The sequence below is a fragment of the Coregonus clupeaformis genome, chromosome 7, assembly GCF_020615455.1.
Source record: "Coregonus clupeaformis isolate EN_2021a chromosome 7, ASM2061545v1, whole genome shotgun sequence".
Classification (NCBI taxonomy): Eukaryota; Metazoa; Chordata; class Actinopteri; order Salmoniformes; family Salmonidae; genus Coregonus; species Coregonus clupeaformis.
The window spans coordinates 8,986,796-9,006,281 of NC_059198.1; the positions used below are offsets into that span (position 1 = coordinate 8,986,796).

General features: G+C 42.8%; 1 protein-coding gene across 1 annotated transcript; it reads right to left on the bottom strand.

Moving 5' to 3' along the window:
- Window positions 1-5,260: 5,260 nt before the first annotated feature.
- LOC121568962 (mediator of RNA polymerase II transcription subunit 25-like) lies at window positions 5,261-16,460 on the bottom strand. The gene is made up of 13 exons (XM_045221015.1): window positions 16,350-16,460; window positions 16,155-16,230; window positions 15,575-15,711; window positions 15,355-15,453; window positions 14,226-14,311; window positions 14,045-14,102; window positions 13,847-13,954; window positions 13,289-13,462; window positions 11,021-11,134; window positions 10,768-10,839; window positions 8,337-8,507; window positions 7,987-8,107; window positions 5,261-5,833 (listed from the first exon to the last, which is right to left on the bottom strand). Exons 1-13 carry the CDS (start codon window positions 16,458-16,460, stop codon window positions 5,730-5,732), a joined length of 1,431 nt encoding a protein of 476 aa, XP_045076950.1. The 3' UTR covers window positions 5,261-5,729.
- Between the last annotated feature and the right edge of the window lie 3,026 nt (window positions 16,461-19,486).

Sequence of the window (19,486 nt, forward strand, 5' to 3'; positions counted from 1 at the left end):
AACCGGATACTACTGAGTATTTGGTTTGGTGATGTTGAATGGAAGATTTGTAGCGTGGTTTGGGTTAAATAGAAAGACTCACTTATTCAACAGGAATAGGTGCAGGGAGAGAGAGTTTTGTGTTGCTGAATGGGAAGGGATGAGAGACAGTACATAGTTCAAATGATAGGAATATAATTAAATGTATGCTTATCAATGATAGCAAGTATTTGTTTTATTAATTAGGGCCTAATCAGAGAGAACAGTTAAAGAAATTGAATAGCGAACTGAAATTGCGATAGAGCTGTGAAAACTATTTAAGTTGAGGACAAAGGAAAATAATTTATGGTTCTAGTTCCCGGGTAAAGAGTTGTACTTGCTTGACGGTATCGAGCAGAAGTTTGAATAGTTGAATGAAAAGCATTTCTTTGACAAAGTCTAATGGTTATTACTTTATTGTATAGGTTGGGTAACACCAGTGGTGTATGAAAATAATTGGTGATTTCTAAAACAATCATCTGTTTATGGTACGTTGAACAATAGGATATAGTTGTGACTATTAGGATGATGGCTTGAATAAACATTGGTTATAAGTATGAAGTTATTAAACAATAGGTTTATATTTTAAAAAACATAAATGCAACAGGTTGCGATGATTAAATTAATAAAAAGGGGTTATAGGGTTATATTAGAAGGTGTAGTGAACTTAATGAAACGTGGTATTATATAGTGTCTTCCAGGATTGATGGAAGTCTCCTATAGCATTATGTTAAGGATATGCCTGGGATAAAATATAATGTCTTACTTACACGGAGTATGTGATTGTATTGGCTAATGAATGAAATATGCAGATTAAAGAGGATATGATCTGAAGGGTAATCAATTTAACATAATCATTGTATACTTAAGGAATTTTGAGTGGTTTTATGGATTAGTTATGAGGAATTAGATTGATACAAACGATTATTGATGAGTTAGGACTGGGGATATCTGTATCATGTTTTGTGTGTACTTACCATCTTTAGATTACTGATGGTAATTGAAGGTTAACAAAATGTATAACCAGGAGAAAGAGATTAGCTTATCTCATTGGAATGTTGCCCAGGGCTAGGGGGAGCAGTAGTGAAGTTAGGCAGTATTTAGGTCATAAAAGTGAGCTACCAAATTAAGTGGGGCCTGGTTATTTTTGGTTGTTGTTTTTCAATTGGGTTTTTCAAATAAAAAACAACACACCTAGTATGATGTTTATAAAGGGTTGTTATGTTGAATTTAGGGGGTTTTCAACAGTTCATAGGTGATGGGTCTTAAAGGAGTTTTTCGGTTTTTGACTGAGTTTAGGGTATACATGATTTCTTATGAGAATAAATGTCATGAGGACTTAATGAACACTTGGGATAAGTAACATTTATGAAATATTTAGAGTGATGGTAATGTTTACTATACTATGGGATGGAATAGTTTGTTGAATTATTTCAATGGCCTCTGAACTCTGTTTTGACTTTCTGGTGTTAATTAATCATCCACACTGGTAATTCTAAAGGCATGAGAAGAGGACTTTAAGATAGTTTATTTTACCAAGTTGAGGGTAATTTATAATACTGTGAAAAGTGTGAAGAAGATTATAATTTGGTAATAAGATATATGATTTGAACCATAAAATAACAGAAGAGAGATGAATGAGGGATACCTGTTGCTAGTCAATTGTACTAATCTTGGATTACTTTATGGGATAGAGGTAAGTTGAGGTATTATCAGATGTTGTCATTTTAATTTAATTTTTATTATGGTTTAATAAACAATGTTGGTATTTTGTTTTTGAATGCATAAGTGACGTTGTGACTCGTTTTCAGAAAAGGGGGTAGTAATGATGGTAAGATAATTTATTGGTACATTTGCAGATTGTAGCAAGAGAATGAGCAGTAATAAATAATGTGTCATGGGTTAGATTAAATGTTTTAGAGGTGTGTAAGTGAAGTGGGAATCCATGGCTGTCCTACGGCTGTCCTACGTTATCAGTGAATGAAAGCAGAAGGGAGCCTTTTCCTTCTCTCCTCAAACAGAGAGGAAAAAGCGGCCAGGGTTGAGCAGAGTTCAGGCTAAAACCTTTGTCTCTCCTTTGCTATCTTCTTGATTGATTACAGCATGAAGGGGGTTGGGTTAGGTTTGAAAGATTTAAGTATGGACCTGTCAGGTCCAACCATTAGTCTTCAGGTCAAGCCCGGGAAGAACAGAGTTTGAACTAAACATGAGTGTTTTTACAAGATAAGGGATTGATTGATTGGATTACTATTGATTCTGAACTGAATGAAAGTCGAATTTAGCCGCCATAATAGACAAAGGAAGTGGGAGGAGCAATAAAGAAGCAAGGGACAGTCTAAAAAATAAATAAGGGATGACAATTGGATGATAAATTACCAATATTACCTAAGTGATTGTTTAGGTAGGTGGTAATATTGACACATGGGCAGTGACATGTGTCAAAAGGGGGGATGATAGTAGATGGTAGGATTAAATAATAAATATACGAAGGAGAGGACAAAACACTTAAAAAAACATTTTTTTTAGATACAGTCTAGAAAGAGAATACTGATGTGAACGGTATGATTAGAGAGGGGTTAAGGAAAACACACAGGAGAGCAGGAAGAAATGGGGTACAAGGTCTACCGATAGTATTAATGACGATCAGGAGAACTCCAGATGAAGAAGGGTTATTGCCATTGGAGAAGGAATTTGGTAGACCATACAGAATGCCCGAGTTAGGAGGACCGGAGAAGGCAGAAATAGAAATTAAGAGCACCCTAGCAGAAAACGTGAGAAGGTAGTTTATTAACCACACCGGTATGTCAGAGGTTTTGTGCCCCACAGGTGAACTAAAGGAGACTGGTAACCAGGTGACTGGTGAGGATCCAGTCCCTAAAGAAGAAAGACTGGAAGCAGGCCTGTTGGGAAGGGCCCTATCAGGTTATATTGGTCACTACCTTCGCCATTAGAATAGCAGAAAGAGCAACCCGGGTCCACGTTACCCACTGCAAAAAGGTAAGAACACATACAAGCACCACTGAACACACGCAGAGTTAGAGAGAAGAACTGACCCAATAGGGTCTGGGGATCACCTCTGTTAACAAAGATCTCCTACCCCAACCTATCATCACTGTAGTGTGTTCTCAGGGTGTGAGTATGGGGTAATACCAAGCAGAAAGACTGAGGACAGGAGAGGGTTGGCGGTTTTTGGGAATATGGGTGACTTGAGCTGCATCATAGTCTCAGCAATGGTCTTGATATGTCAAGATCCACCACCAATTACGCTATGCCCTTACCATTGTTAAGAAGTAAAAGAGAAGAGAAGCGACCCGACATACTGACCGTCAAGGACGAGTGGCCTACAAAATGGGAGTCAGAGAAGGGCAGACTGTAGGATTCAAAATAAAGGTTAGGGACGTAGCCAACGGGTGGGGTACATGTCAATAAGCAACTTGGGATTATAAAATCCCATTATATTCGTGTTCCTAGACTCAAGTGTTTAAACACACTTGGGGACGGGGATATGAGACCGGCCGGGACTGAACATCCAGATGGGGGGTAAAGAGAAACAAAGACATCACCAATTATCAATTGGAGATAGTAGTAATGTGATTGACTTAAGTTCAGAAGCACAGGAGAGAATTCTGAACCTTACAGCCCCTGTAACCGATGTGTGGTGGGCATGTGCCAGTAAAGGCAGTATAAGGCAAAGAATACCAAAAGGGTGGCTAGATACGTGCGCCCTGGTTCTACTGATTCAGCTAGTTAGAATTAGTCACCAGGAACCAAGGAAAGGGTTAAACAGACGTAGGAGGAGTTTTAACAAGAAGGAGAATAGCCCTATTTAGATGGATGCGATTGGGATACCAAGGGGGGTACCAGATGGATACCAAGCTATGAAAGAATTAGCGGAAGGATTTACTACCACATTCTTTTGGTGGGTGACAATAAACAATATTGTGGATTGGATTAATTATATCTATTACTACCAACAACGATTTATTGGCTAGACTAGGGATGCAGTAAAAGGGATCTCTGAACAATTATCCGCCATCTCACTCATGACTTAGGAAAAGAGGTTGGCTCTAGATCAGGCAGAAAGGGGCGGTGTCTATAGAATGATAAGCCATTGTTGCACATTTATCCCTAACAACACCACACCGGATGGGACGGTCACCAGAGCTCTTGCAGAATGAACTGCTCTATGTGAAGAATGAGCTGAGAACTCAGAAGTTAGTACATCGAGGATAGGGTGGTTTGATGAAATGTTTGGTAAATGGAAAACCATAGCAGCCACCATCTTTGGGGCGGTCAGCGTTTGTATGGGTATTCTTGTATTATGTGGTTGTTGTCTTGTTCCCTGTGTCCGATGATTGGTGAGTAAGGCGTTGGTGAATGCAGTATCTCAACAAATGATGAGAGATGGACCGACTCCGGACTCTGACCAGGGGAGTGGGAAAAACAATCCTCCAGGCTTGGTGGATGACGAGGACTTAGACCCTGAAAGACCGCAATTGGATGAAATGTTTATTAGTTCTGACATATGAAGATCAGATTGGTCATGCTTGTAAATACATTTATCCTAAGGGTGTAAACATTTTGTCAAAGGGTGGACTGATAGAGGAATTATGATTAAAATTGTTAACCCCAATACTGATGATGACTGTGTGAACTGTGTTAGGGTTATCATTATGAACCCACTAACAGAGGGGGTGAGTTAGAAACTGCTGAGACAAACATTCCAGGATGAAGGGGACTGAGAAACTGGTTAAAGGCCTCCTAAAGGTGGGCGGAGCAAAGTGCCTTTGTGTGAAGTATAAAAGCTGTATATGTGTTTTTTGGCGGCAGAGCTCTCCATGATTAAACATACAGATCATTCTTGCTGGTTGTGGACCTTTGTTTAATTCATGATTAAACCAGAGCCTTACACCCTCTGGGAATTATTCAGAGCATTAAGTTTGATTAATTAGAGATAGAAATTCTCGTGACAAGTGCTAATAAACACACATTCAGATAGCCAACTATTTCTGACAGTCTAACAGGCAGTCAGGTACAGATCAATCTACGTCAGGGCTCTCCAACCCTGTTCCTTTAGAGCTACCGTCTTGCAGGATTTTGCTCCAGCTAATTATTAGAATCAGGTGCGCTAGATTAGGGCTTTAGTAAAAGCCTACAGGACAGTATCTCTCCAGGAACAGGGTTGGAGAGCCCAGATCTGTGTATACTCACTTTTAAAAAAGGACTCTACACATCAGTTGGCTCCTTGACAAAATTCATCTTTATTTCATCTCAATAAAACAACGTCATCTATAGCTCAAAAAAACAACTTCAGAAAAAGTTTAACCTCAATAAAAAAAAGACATTTCATATAAACAATTAAATGAATGTGAAACAGGTTTCCATACAAGCACACAACAGTGCAATGAACACTGTCCTCCCATTGGGTTGGCTTCATTAGGTGTGTGACAGGGTGTGTGTGTGTGTGTGTGTGTGTCTGTGTTTGCATATGCATGAGAGCGTGTGCTTGCATGTCCTCCCCTTATCATCTCCAATAGCTCTACAGTACAAACTCCTGATTCTCCCTGCTGTTGTCTGCTCTTTTGATATAAAAGGAAAAAACAGAAAACAAAGCCAGAGTAGAAACTTGGAAAACGACATCTCCCAGTCTGCCCCCATGATGAAACTGAAAATGCTGGCTGCTGTGGGATGTAGTCTTTTTGGGTGCAAACTCAAATAAGGTCCATGAGAATCTCATCCTCCATGACGGAGGACACCTGGGGCATCCCGGGGGGTTGGGCTCCAGGGCCCCTCTGACCAGCAGCCATCATCTGACCTGAGAGGGGGAGAGAGAGGAGAGAGTTAACCTGGGACAGCAACATGTGCATTGATGACATTATCATAAACACCTTGGTAATAAACTATAGACTAACTACTGTTGAGTTACAGGTAGAGTCAGCGACGCACGAAGTAAACAGCGTTATCGAGCAGACTTCAGCAAAAACCAAGAATGTGAAGCGCGAGTCTAAACTGCTCCGCTGTTTTGGTCCCGCAGCGATCAGGTTGCAGCAAACTGAAGGGCACCCGTGCACATACGCAGATACTCTGTGCGAGTGCATCACCTTAATCTGCAACATCCTCAATTCATCCCGCTGCTTGTGTCAACGCCATATAGCCGAGTCTCAGTTTGATAACCATAGGCACTGATGGGAGAGATACAGTCTGGTCCATAAATATTTGGACATTAACCAAGTTATTATTATTTTAGCTGTCTACCACAGCATATTGGAGTTGAAATTAAATAATGAATATGATTTTAATTTGAGGGTATTTACATCCAAATCGGGTGAACGGTGTAGGAATTACAGCACTTTATATATGTGGTCCCCCTTTAAGGGACCAAAAGTAATTGAACAATTGGCTGCTCAGCTGTTCCATGGCCAGGTGTGTGTTATTCCCTCATTAGTTCATTTACAAGTAAGCAGATAAAAGGTCTAGAGTTGATTTCAAGTGTGGCATTTGGAATATGTTGCTGTTAACCCTCAATATGAAGTCCAAAGAGCTGTCACTGCCAGTGAAGCAAGCCATCATTAGGCTGAAAAATCAAAACAAACCCATCAGAGATAGCAAAAATATTAGGTGTGGCCAAATAGTCTTAAAAAGAAAGCACGCACTGGTGAGCTCAGGAACACCATAAGGCCCGGAAGACCACGGAAAACAACTGTGGTGGATGACAGAATAATTATTTCCATGGTGAAGAAAAACCCCTTCACAACAGTTGGCCAGATGTGGAACACCCTCCAGGAGGTAGGCGTATCTGTGTCAAAGTCAACAATCAAGAGAAGACTTCACCAGAGTAAATACAGAGGGTTTACCACAAGATGTAAACCATTGGTAAACCTCAAAAACAGTAAGACAGGAAGATTAGAGTTTGTCAAAAAATATCTTAAAAAGCCTGTACAGTTCTGGAACAACATCCTATGGACAGATGAGACAAAGATCAATTTGTACCAGAATGATGGGAAGACAAGAGTATGGAAGGGAAGGAACTGCTCATGATCCGAAGCATACCACCTCATCAGTGAAGCATGGTGGAGGTAGTGTTATGGCATGGGCATGTATGGCTGCCAATGGAACTGGCTCCCTTGTATTTATTGATGATGTGACTGCTGACAAAAGCAGCAGGATGAATTCTGAAGTGTTTAGGGCTATATTATCTGCTCAGATTCAGCCAAATACTTCAAAACTCATTGGATGGCGCTTCACAGTGCAGATGGACAATGACCTGAAGCATTCTGCGAAAGCAACCCAATACTTTTTTAAGGCAAAGAAGTGGAATGTTCTGCAATGGCCAAGTCAATCACCTGACCTGAATCCAATTGAGCATGCATTCACTTGCTGAAGGCAAAACGCCCCAAGAACAAGCAGGAACTGAAGACAGCTGCAGTAAAGGCCTGGCAGAGCATCACCTGGGAAGAAACCCAGCATCTGGTGATGTATATGGGTTCCAGACTTCAGGCAGTCATTGACTGCAAAGGATTTGCAACCAAGTATTCAAACTCACAATTTAACGTATGATTATGTTAGTTTGTCCAATTACTTTTGAGCCCCTAAAATTGGGGGCTATGTATAAGAATGGTTGTAATTCCTACACGGTTCATACAATAATTTTGACAAAACCCTTACGTTAAAGATGAAAGTCTACACTTAAAGCACATCTTGACTGTTTCCTTTCAAATCTATTGTGGTGGCGTACAGAGCCAAAATGATGCAAATTGTGTCACTGTCCAAATACTTATGGACTTGACTGTATGTTCGATCACCCTCCCTTTTGAATGTAGCAGTTTACACACAAAATATCTATCATTAGGAAACAATTGTTTCCTAATGACAGACTCCATTCTAATGCCAATCCTTGCACTGATGTCTAGCTCTAAACTGTCTTTACAGTGTTTGATTTGAGTGAAGGGGTCCACGGCTGTAGCTAACCTGCCAGGGGCTGTCTCCAATGGGCCTGCATTTGGGCGCCCGCTCCTGGAGTAGGGTGGACCAGCTGCCCTCCCAGCCCCTGGTGAGGCATCATGCCCTGCATGTGACCAACACCACCCTGCTGAGAGACAGGAACACAACACCTAGGTTACCATCAATCATACAGTAGTTAGCCCCTTCATTCTTATATCCTGTTCCATAAACCAATAGAGACAAGTATTAAATATTTAGAAGCATTTCTAGAGTGTGCAGTAGTGGTCTAGCCCTGGCTACAAGTGAATGCACTACAACAACAAATGTATTTCATGAATAATGGTCAAGACTGGTAGAGTTAACTGTTGTGTTCTTACTGGCTGCTGTTGGCTGAGGAGTAGACTGCGCAGCTGAGGATTGGCTCCTGGGTTTGGAAGGCGGAGCATGGCACCCTGGGGCGGGGCCTGTCCACCCTGAGTGACCTGGTTGGGCGGAGCGCCGGTGACGGGCGGCTGCTGATTAGCTGCGCTGGCTGCTCTCATCGTCATCTGGAAGAGAAGCAGAAAGTCGAAGAGGTTTAGAAGACGGTTGGGGAGATAAGAGGACTAAGTATTGAGACTTTAAATACAGTGCCTTCAAAAAGTATTCACACCCCTTTACTTTTTCCACATTTTGTTGTGTTACAGCCTGAATTTAAAATTGATTACATTTAGGTTTTGTGTCACTGATCTACACACAATAACCCATAATGTCAAAGTGTAATTTTGTTTGTATAATACATTCAAAGCTGAAAAGACTTGAGTCAATAAGTATTCAACCCCTTTGTTATGGCAAGCCTAAATAAGTTCAGGAGTAAAACTGTGCTTAACAAATCATATAGGTTGCATGGACTCACTCTGTGTGCAATAATAGTGTTTAACATGATTTATGAATGACTAGACCATCTCTGTACCCCACACATACAGTACAATTATCTGTAAGGTCCCTCAATCGAGTAGTGAATTTCGAGCACAGATTCAACAACAAAGACCAGGGAGGCTTTTCAATGCCTCGCAGAGATGGGCAACGATTAGTAGATATGTCAAAAATAAAAATAAAACAGAAGCTGAATATCCCTTTGAGCATGGTGAAGATATTAATTAGGCTTTGGATGGTGTATCAATACACCCAGTCACTACAAAGATACAGGCGTCCTTCCTAACTCCGTTGCCGGAGAGGAAGGAAACTGCTCAGGGATTTCACCATGAGGCCAATGGTGATTTTAAAACAGTTACAGAGTTTGATGGTTGTGATAGGAGAATGGAAGCCTGTACAGCAGGAATCATCAACTAGATTTAGCCACGGACCGATTTATTGTTGAGCGGATGGTCACGGGGCCGGAACATAATAACAAATAATTTGTAGACTGCAAATTGACCGCAAGAAGCCCAAACAGATATATTTGACTAAAATATAATCATTTCAAACCTTGCTTAAATTCATACACAATCACATATATCTCTCTATTATATATGGGAATACCTTGGAACAGATTTCCTAAATTAAAATCCCTTGGAGCTGATTCGCTGGTGTTTTTACAGTCCTTTATGTCCAACAATAAAACAATACAAATACTTTGGGTGGGGTAGGGGGGGTCAGAACACTTGGGGGGCCAAATAAAATCACCGCCAGTTGGGGAACCCTGCTGTACAGAATATATTTCAAAACATGCATCCTGTTTGCAACAAGGCACTTAAAATGTGACAAAGAAATGAACTTTTTGTCCTGAAAACAAAGCGTTATATTTGGGGCAAATCCAACAACACATGACTGAGTACCACTCTTCATATTTTCAAGCATGGCGGTGGCTGCATCATGTTATGGGTATGCTTGTCATCGTCAAGGACTAGGGAGTTTTTTTGGGATAAAAATAAATGGAACACAGCTATAAGCACAATCAAAATCCTAAAGGAAAACCTGGTTGTCTGCTTTCCAACAGATACTGGGAGAGGAATTCATCTTTCAGCAGGGCAATTACCTAAAACAATACCAAATTTACACTGGAGTTGCTTACCAAGACGACATTGAATGTTCCTGAGTGGCCTAGTTACAATTTTACTTAAATTGGCTTGAAAATCTATGGCAAGACTTGAAAATGGCTGTCTAGCAATGATCAACAATCAACTTGACAGAGCTTAAAAGAATTGTAAGAAGAATAATGGCCAAATATAGTACAAAAGGTGTGCAAAGCTTTTAGAGACTTACCCAGAAAGACTCACAGCTGTAATCGCTGCCAAAGGTGCTTCTACAAAGTATTGACTCAGCGGTGTGAATACTTAGGTTAATGAGATATTTCAGTATTTCATTTTCAATACATTTGCAAACATTTCTAAACACGTTTTCACTTTGTCATTATGGGGTATTGTGTGTAGATGGGTGAGATTTTTTAAAATATGTAATCCATTTTGAATCCAGGCTGTAACAACACAATATGAAATAAGCCAAAGGCTATGAATACTTTCTGAAGGCACTGTACCATATGATTCAGTGGAATCGTGTACCGGGTTCATTTTAAAAAGAGAAACAGGCCGAATGTAACAATGTAACTCTCTGAACCCAGAACATGCTGGGCAGGCTACATTGGTAGAAGTGAGCACCCATTGAGACAGTGTGAGAGAGTAGCCAACACATGCAGAGTGGAGAGGAGCTGCTCACCAACCAGGCTGGTGCCAAAACGAGCACAGTGAGAGTTTGTGCCTGGTAAATTTCATTGCATTTTTTTTATGTATTCTGGGTGAGAGTTTTTGTGTATATGTGTGTGAGTCTCACCAGGTTGGCCTGTCTCTGCTGTTCCTCCATCAGAGTGACCTGACTAACAGAGGGCATGCCCACCACCACAGACTGAACAGAGGAGAGAGAGAGAAGAGGTGGAAGAGGAGGTGCAGAAGGAGAGGAGGAGATGAAAGTCATTGCGAGACAATAGAAACAGGAGATGCAGACAGGAGGAGCATGTGAGGGGAGAAGGGAGAGGGAGGAGAGGAGGAGTGCACAAGCTGAGACACCACAGGATTAATCACAGTACCTGCTGCTGCACGTTGCCATGGGAGACAGGGATGGGCCCCTGCGGCCGGTTGAGGAAGTTCTGATTGGGTTGAACCTGGCCAGGCGGCCCTGGCATCGGCCCTCCTGAACCCAACTGGAGAAGAGAACCAACAAATGTACTTTTCTAGTGTAATGTTTACATGTGTAACCAACATCCCTATTAACTGTGACACATATGTACAGTATATCTCTTATAATGGAATTCCTGCCTATCCTAACCTGTCTAATCCTGGCACTGGATGAGACAACACAACCATCTACGACATGTGTCAAACTCAAGGCCAGTGTGTTTTTTTCGGGGGGAAAACCAATCTCAATCGACATTGAAATGACTAAAACCAAATCGAAACTGTGTAGAAATTATAATTTACCTACATTTATAGTCTCTTCACTCTGTCCAGTTTGCTAACAGTCATCGAAACGAAAGCTAGACAGTCAGGGAGCATAGTAAATTCCAAAAGTGATGGATGGTGGACTATTTTTGCAAATTTTGACGGCGAGGAAATATAACCCATTTGAAGTGCGGCCCTCCAGACCTCGGTGAAGACCAAATGTGGCCCGTGGGGAAAATTAGGATCTGTAGTCTCTCAGAGGATAAAAGCTGTCCGTCTCCTCTCCTCTATTTTCTCCTCTCTCTTCCCTGTGGACTTCCTATTTAACTCAGCAGCCTGCCTAAAAACACCCAGAGCACACATTAAAGGCCCAGTGCAGTCAAAACGTCATTTTCCTGTGTTTTACACACTGAGGTTGGAATAATATTATGAAATTGTGGAAATTATGATAATGCTCTTTTAGTGTAAGACCTGTTTGAAAAGACCATCTGAAATATTAGCCTGTTTTGGTAGGATGGAGTTTTGGCCTGCCTGTTGACATCACCAGGCGGTAAATTAGTTAATAGACCAATAAGAGAGAGTTCCAAACCTCTCTGCCAATAACAGCTAGTTTTCAGTTTTCCCCTCCCCACTCAGACCACTCCCAGACAGCTTAAGAAAATGCTCTTGGCTAAGAAGCTGTTTTTGACCATTTTAACTAGGGATGTGCATGGACGTTTGTATTCAAATACTGGTGAGTACTCATTTTAGCAACAAAAAAATTATATGCCTATTTTAACACTGAAAAAGCCTTTTCTAAATTAAATTATGCATGTGACATTTCAAATTATTAATTTATTCAAAGACATTTTCTATATAGTTTTTAATAAAACAAACTTATTTATTATAATTGAATACAATTACAGTAAGGTACTTCATTGTTACCCAGAAATGATTTGATATTGAGAAAAACAGTTGCATTGGACCTGTAACATCAAGTCATCTGTATGGTTCTGGGAAAATATTCAATTTGGTCTTTCACGGTTATAAAATCATATCTAATCACCAGTAACACTATTCCAAAAAAAAATACCCCAAACGATCAAATAATTGAAATTTTAATTGTGTTGAGATTGCCATAGCAAGTCTCCATTAGCGATGCAGTTTTGAATATGTAATGGTCACAAGGCAAAAAAAAACGTCTTCATCATAATTTCATGTCTGTCGTCTCTAACTACACACGGTCTAACATGTTTTTCACATAACATTAGCAGCATGAGTAGACAGGCGGCATCAACTATAATGGGAGCAGAAAGGCTGTGAGGATATAATGGAAGTCATGTAGACCACAGGTAGGTTGGATTTGTAACTGAGGCATTCCGTTTCTCTGTCACAAAAAATCAGCACGCTAAATGTTTACCTGAAGGAAAACACAGTTTCATTTCAAACAGATAGACAACACTCTATCCTAAGGGTTGTTAGAATTGTGTTTGCTGTAATCGAGATCAAACCAGACATGTACATGATATTCCTTACACGAAAAGGGGTGGTGCTCTCAAACTGGAAAACATTTTCAGCAATTGACCACCTCATTGGCCCAAGACTGCTCTTGGGAAGCCCTTCCACTGTGCTGGCCTAGTATAGACATTTACATTACATTTTAGTCATTTAGCAGACGCTCTTATCCAGAGCGACTTACAGTTCGTGAATACATATATTTTTTTATACTGGCCCCCCGTGGGAATCGAACCCACAACCCTGGCGATGCAAACGCCATGCTCTATCAGCTCCAGTCACTAGCGTGTATACTACCCCCTTTTCTCCAGGTTTAATCCCTTTATTCCCTCCTAACTCACCGAGTGGTGCTGCTGGACCTGTCTGTCTGACGCACTGAGCAGTGCTTGTGGTTGGTGATGACCTGTGTCTGTCCGACTCACCGAGCGGTGCTGCTGGACCTGTTTATGGTTGGTGATGACCTGTCGGATGCCGTTGACGAAGCCGCTCTGGTCGTCGGGGATGAGGCCCATGAAAATCCTCTTCTTGGAGGAGTATTGCAGCATGAGCACCCGCACCTCACAGGGGGCGCTGTGGGGGAAGTGGACGCACCCCGTCTGCAGCCAGAGGGCGGACATAGGTCAGAGGTCAGTACTGTTTGTCTGTCACAGCCCTCGTCATAGTTCATGTGATACAAAACCAGTCAACCTGACCTGAATTCAATAAGACCTGGGTAAATCTCACAGGCTGCATGCATTTTTTCTATAACGCCCAAAGGTGTTGAAAATCTCTGTAGCTGTTTACTAAATGATGAGCAACATGGTGCCCCCTCTAGTGTTTTAAGAGTGTAACTGTAGCCTATTTATATCTGCCTAGTCCATAATGGAGGGAACTGCTGATGTCTATTGTTGAGACTCCACTGTACTGAACATTAACATGGAAAAGGATAGGGACAGATGGCAGCAAAAATAGAGAATGTGAAGCAGAAGAGCTGTACTTACAAATCCATTGGCCATGATACGATAAAGACCTTTTAGTGACGCCACATCTTTGTTGGTGAAGAGAAACTGAACCATTCTAGAGTTTCTGAAGAGTGGACGAAGTGTTGTCTGGAGAGGGACAAATAATTTATTTAGAATTCTCTATTCTTAATGTCATCGAGTAATTTCTGAACACACACGCAGAGAGTGTTCTGTCACCAGTAGCTTTTGTGGGATCAATTGCATGATGAGCTTCTGTGGCCACTGGTCTGCATTTCTGTCATGAAGAACAGGGAACAAACCAATCAGAACTCTCCATACATATAGCAATACATACAATGACCAATCAGTGCAGCTGACACTGGCATGATATCAAAGACAGTTGCAGTGAAACACTCACAGGTTCTCTCCTTGGTTGACTTGCACCTGGCAGGGCAGGGAGCGCGTGAGTTTGGTATTGGAATCCATAGACGAGGCTTTGGGCTTCTGAAGTGATGGATGGAGAGAGGGTGGGTGGGGGGGGTAGGGAGGGAGGAGAGGAATGTTTGGAGAAATGGAAGGAGAGGTTTGGAAGTTAGCATACAGAGTGACTAGGGGGCTTCGGTCCTACACCCAGGGACACCGTTTGATTAAAAACCTCCATGTTAGAAATGACACAACATGCCAAATAGTGCTGCCAGTGGAACATTGTGAAGAGGATCGATGGTGCCGATCCTACAGGAAAATAAGCAGCAGCGTTCATCTTCAGGGGATCCATAGTGGATCAATAGTTAATCAATCCCAGATTGTTCAGCTCTGCTGGAGTCCCTGTTGACCATTACTACTGCATTGTGTTGGGATTAAAGACCAGATGTATAGGTTCTTTATATGTGTACTGTACAGCATTTGGGAGGACTCTCGTGAATTAGGGGAGATTAAGATTTGGATCCAGCAATATCCTGACCTGAACATAACAAGACATACAAATCTAACCTGAATGCTCCATCTATTGATACGTGAGTTCAGATGCACTTTAGTGACCTGTGGCAATACTATGTCTATTGTCTATGTGTTTGGTGATTTTGTGGTGACGCTCCATTGTCTAACTGTGTGTTGGTTACAGTGTGTAGGCTTGCTGCCCATTGTTGTGTGATAGGGCTTCATGGCCAACAGGTATCACAGAAGAAGTCTAAATCAGTCAATACTTATTGATTACTGATCAAGTCAGGTTTTCGAATGGCTTGGAAACACAAACATCTCCAGAGTTGATTAGTATTTTAGATCATTAAAATGCATGTTCCCCTAAAACAGGTTCAACCATGTCAAGTAATGCAATCACTTTGACCGGAGGTGAAATCAATTACAAAGGTATAGTATGATTAATCACATCCCAATCAATGACAGTTCATTCAATCAGTTCCAAGCTTAACTTTGTTGCAGACCTTGTTATAACATTTCCTTACAAAGCCAGAGGATGACTTGAACACACAAATAGAAGATGTATAGACCTCTTCAGCAGCATGTTTACACAAAGTTCTAGTTTCCCTCACCTCTTGCCACTCCAGTACCCCACTCCATGCTACAATCTTATTGGCTACGCCTTGCTGCTGCCCCCCAATCGGATTCGCCTGGGCTACAGACACACCAGGCTATCAGAAGAGAAAGAGAGAGCGTTAGAGGGAGAGAAAGACAACTTGACTGGAGGCAGAGAAGTTGAATATTGATGTGGAGTATTGTGGGATGATGATGCAACATATTGACAGGCCTCACCATGCCAGGCTGTGAGGATGGAGGCGTCTGCTGATTGGCCGTGGGCTGCTGCTGCTGAGGGGCACCGGCTGCTGCTGATTGGGCTGTGGTTGTCCTGGCGGCTGGACTTGTTGCTGCTGCGGGGGAGGGGCTTGTTGCTGAGGCAACATGGGTGTGGAAACTGTGGTGACTGTGGATAGGCTGGGCTGACTGGAGGGAGCCAACTTCCTCCTGCTACAGATGGAAGAGTTGACTGACCGCTGAATGGGGGACCAGGATTGACCATGCCTGGGACTAGATGGGGGATGCCAAAAAAAGACAAGGTAACAGACATTATAGACCCCTCATATCCAACTCTGGACCTAGAAGCCAGTTCCACTGGGTTTTTCTTCCCGCATTCTAACCCTCTAATCAGGGACTGATTTCGACCTGGGACACCAGGTGGGTAACATTAATTATCAGGTAGAACAGAAAACCAGCAGGCTCCGGACCTCGTAGGGTAAGAGTTGAACACCCCTGTAATAGACTAACAATCAAACTGGGCCGATATTCAACCATACTGTTGACAGAGGATAGAAAAATGCAGGCTATTGGTACTCACAGCGACTCTTCTGGTTGTTGGCTGCCTCTACAGCCATCTGTGCAGCTGCCTGGGCCGCGTTAAGGGAAGGTGGGGGCTGACAAGGCAGCAAGAGAGGGAGAGAGAACACTGTGTCAGCTAAGAGCCTGTCAATCCAATGGCATACATGCTGTATGGGCTGATAAAAGCTGCCAAGTGAAAACGTATCTTCAGTACCTGATATGGATGGGCCGTGCTTATTGGTGGAGGAGCCTGCGAGGCGGGACCAAGAGGAGGCTGACTGACAGGCAGGGGTTGAGGGGGCAGGACTGGTTTGAGAGGGCCCATCCTCCCACTGATGACACTGGAGAAAGAAACATTTTAGAATTAGATGGGCCGATACTGACTTGTATCATTCTGTTCTCTGTCAATTCTGATGTGTATCAGCAGAGTCTTTCTGGTGCTGCTCCTCACCAGGAAGTGAGATAGCCCTGAGCAGGATCAAGTGGAAGGGGTCTTGGTTGTAGTCTGGGTGGGGGTCGACTGGTCCCCCTACTGGCGACGCCCTGTCGAACAGTGCCCGTAACGCTGGCAGTTTCCGTGGCGACACCACAGAAAAATGAATCCCTCTCTGAGGAAGAGGTACAAGGTTATTATGAGCTATCAGCAGCCATTTAAAAAAAATTCAAATATGTCACCTTTATTTAACCAGGTAAGCCAGTTGAGAACAAGTTCATTTACAACTGCGACCTGGCCAAGATAAAGCAAAGCAGTGCGATAAAAACAACACAGAGTTACATATGGGGTAAAAAAAACATAAAGTCAAAAATACAACAGAAAATATATATACAGTGTGTGCAAATGTAGCAAGTTATGGAGGTAAGACAATAAATAGGCTATAGTGCAAAATAATTACAATAGTATTAACACTGGAATGCTAGATGTGCAAGAGATTATGTGCAAATAGAGATACTGGGGTGCAAAAGAGCAAAATAAATAACAATATAGGGATGAGGTAGTTGGGTGGGCTAATTTCAGATGGGCTGTGTACAGGTGCAGTGATCGGTAAGGTGCTCTGACAACTGATGCTTAAAGTTAGTGAGGGAGATAAGAGTCTCCAGCTTCAGAGATTTTTGCAATTCGTTCCAGTCATTGGCAGCAGAGAACTGGAAGGAATGGCGGCCAAAGGAGGTGTTGGCTTTGGGAATGACCAGTGAGATATACCTGCTGGAGCGCAGACTACGGGTGGGTGCTGCTATGGTGACCAATGAGCTAAGATAAGGCGGGGATTTGCCTAGCAGTGATTTATAGATGGCCTGGAGCCAGTGGGTTTGACGACAAACATGTAGTGAGGACCAGCCAACAAGAGCGTACAGGTCACAGTGGTGGGTAGTGTATGGGGCTTTGGAGACAAAACGGATGGCACTGTGATAGACTACATCCAATTTGCTGAGTAGAGTGTTGGAGGCTATTTTGTAAATGACATCGCCGAAGTCAAGGATCGGTAGGATAGTCAGTTTTACGAGGGCATGTTTGGCAGCATGAGTGAAGGAGGCTTTGTTGCGAAATAGGAAGCCGATTCTAGATTTAACTTTGGATTGGAGATTCTTAATGTGAGTCTGGAAGGAGAGTTTACAGTCTAACCAGACACCTAGGTATTTGTAGTTGTCCACATACTCTAGGTCAGACCCGTCGAGAGTGGTGATTCTAGTCGGGTGGGCGGGTGCCAGCAGCGTTCGATTGAAAAGCATGCATTTAGTTTTACTAGTGTTGGAGGCTACTGAAGGAGTGTTGTATGGCATTGAAGCTCGTTTGGAGGTTTGTTAACACAGTGTCCAATGAAGGGCCAGATGTATACAAAATGGTGTCGTCTGCGTAGAGGTGGATCTGAGAGTCACCAGCAGCAAGAGCGACATCATTGATATACACGGAGAAAAGTGTCGGCCCAAGAATTGAACCCTGTGGCACCCCCATAGAGACTGCCATAGGTCCAGACAACAGGCCCTCCGATTTGACACACTGAACTCTATCTGAGAAGTAGTTGGTGAACCAGGCGAGGCAGTCATTTGAGAAACCAAGGCTATTTAGTCTGCCAATAAGAATGCGGTGGTTGACAGAGTCGAAAGCCTTGGCCAGGTCGATGAAGACGGCTGCACAGTACTGTCTATTATCAATCGCGGTTATAATATCGTTTAGGACCTTGAGCGTGGCTGAAGTGCACCCATGACCAGCTCGGAAACCGGATTGCATAGCGGAGAAGGTACGGTGGTATTCGAAATGGTCGGTGATCTGTTTGTTAACTTGGCTTTCAAATACTTTCGAAAGGCAGGGCAGGATGGATCTAGAGTGTCACCCCCTTTGAAGAGGGGGATGACCGCGGCAGCTTTCCAATCTCTGGGGATCTCAGACGTTACGAAAGAGAGGTTGAACAGACTAGTAATAGGGGTTGCGACAATTTCGGCGGCTAGTTTTAGAAAGAAAGGGTCCAGATTGTCTAGCCCAGCTGATTTGTAGGGGTCCAGATTTTGCAGCTCTTTCAGAACATCAGCTGTCTGAATTTGTGTGAAGGAGAAGCGGGGGGGGGGCATGGGCAAGTTGCAGCGGAGGGTGCAGAGTTGGTGGCCGGGGTAGTGGTAGCCAGATGGAAAGCATGGCCAGCCGTAGCAAAATGCTTGTTGAAATTCTCAATTATTGTAGATTTATCGGCGGTGATAGTGTTTCCTAGCCTCAGTGCAGTGGGCAACTGGGAGGAAGTGCTCTTATTCTCCATGGACTTTACAGTGTCCCAAAACTTTTTGGAGTTAGTGCTACAGGATGCAAATTTCTGTTTGAAAAAGTTAGCCTTTGCTTTCCTGACTGCTTGTGTATATTGGTTCCTAACTTCCCTGAAAAGTTGCATATCGCGGGGGCTATTTGATGCTAATGCAGTACGCCACAGGATGTTTTTGTGCTGGTCAAGGGCAGTCAAGTCTGAGGAGAACCAGGGGCTATATCGGTTCTTAGTTCTGTATTTTTTGAATGGGGCATGTTTATTTAAGATTGAGAGGAAATTACTTTTAAGGAACAACCAGGCATCCTCTACTGACGGAATGAGATCTATATCCATCCAGGATACCTGGGCCAGGTCAATTAGGAAGGCCTGCTCGCTAAAGTGTTTTAGGGAGCGTTTGACAGTGATGATGGGTGGTCGTTTGACCGCGGACCCGTTACGGACGCAGGCAATAAGGCAGTGATCGCTGAGATCCTGGTTGAAGACAGCTGAGGTGTATTTAGAGGGTATGTTAGTCAGGATGATATCTATGAGGGTACCCATGTTTACGGATTTAGGGTTGTACCTGGTAGGTTCGTTGATAATTTGCGTGAGATTGAGGGCA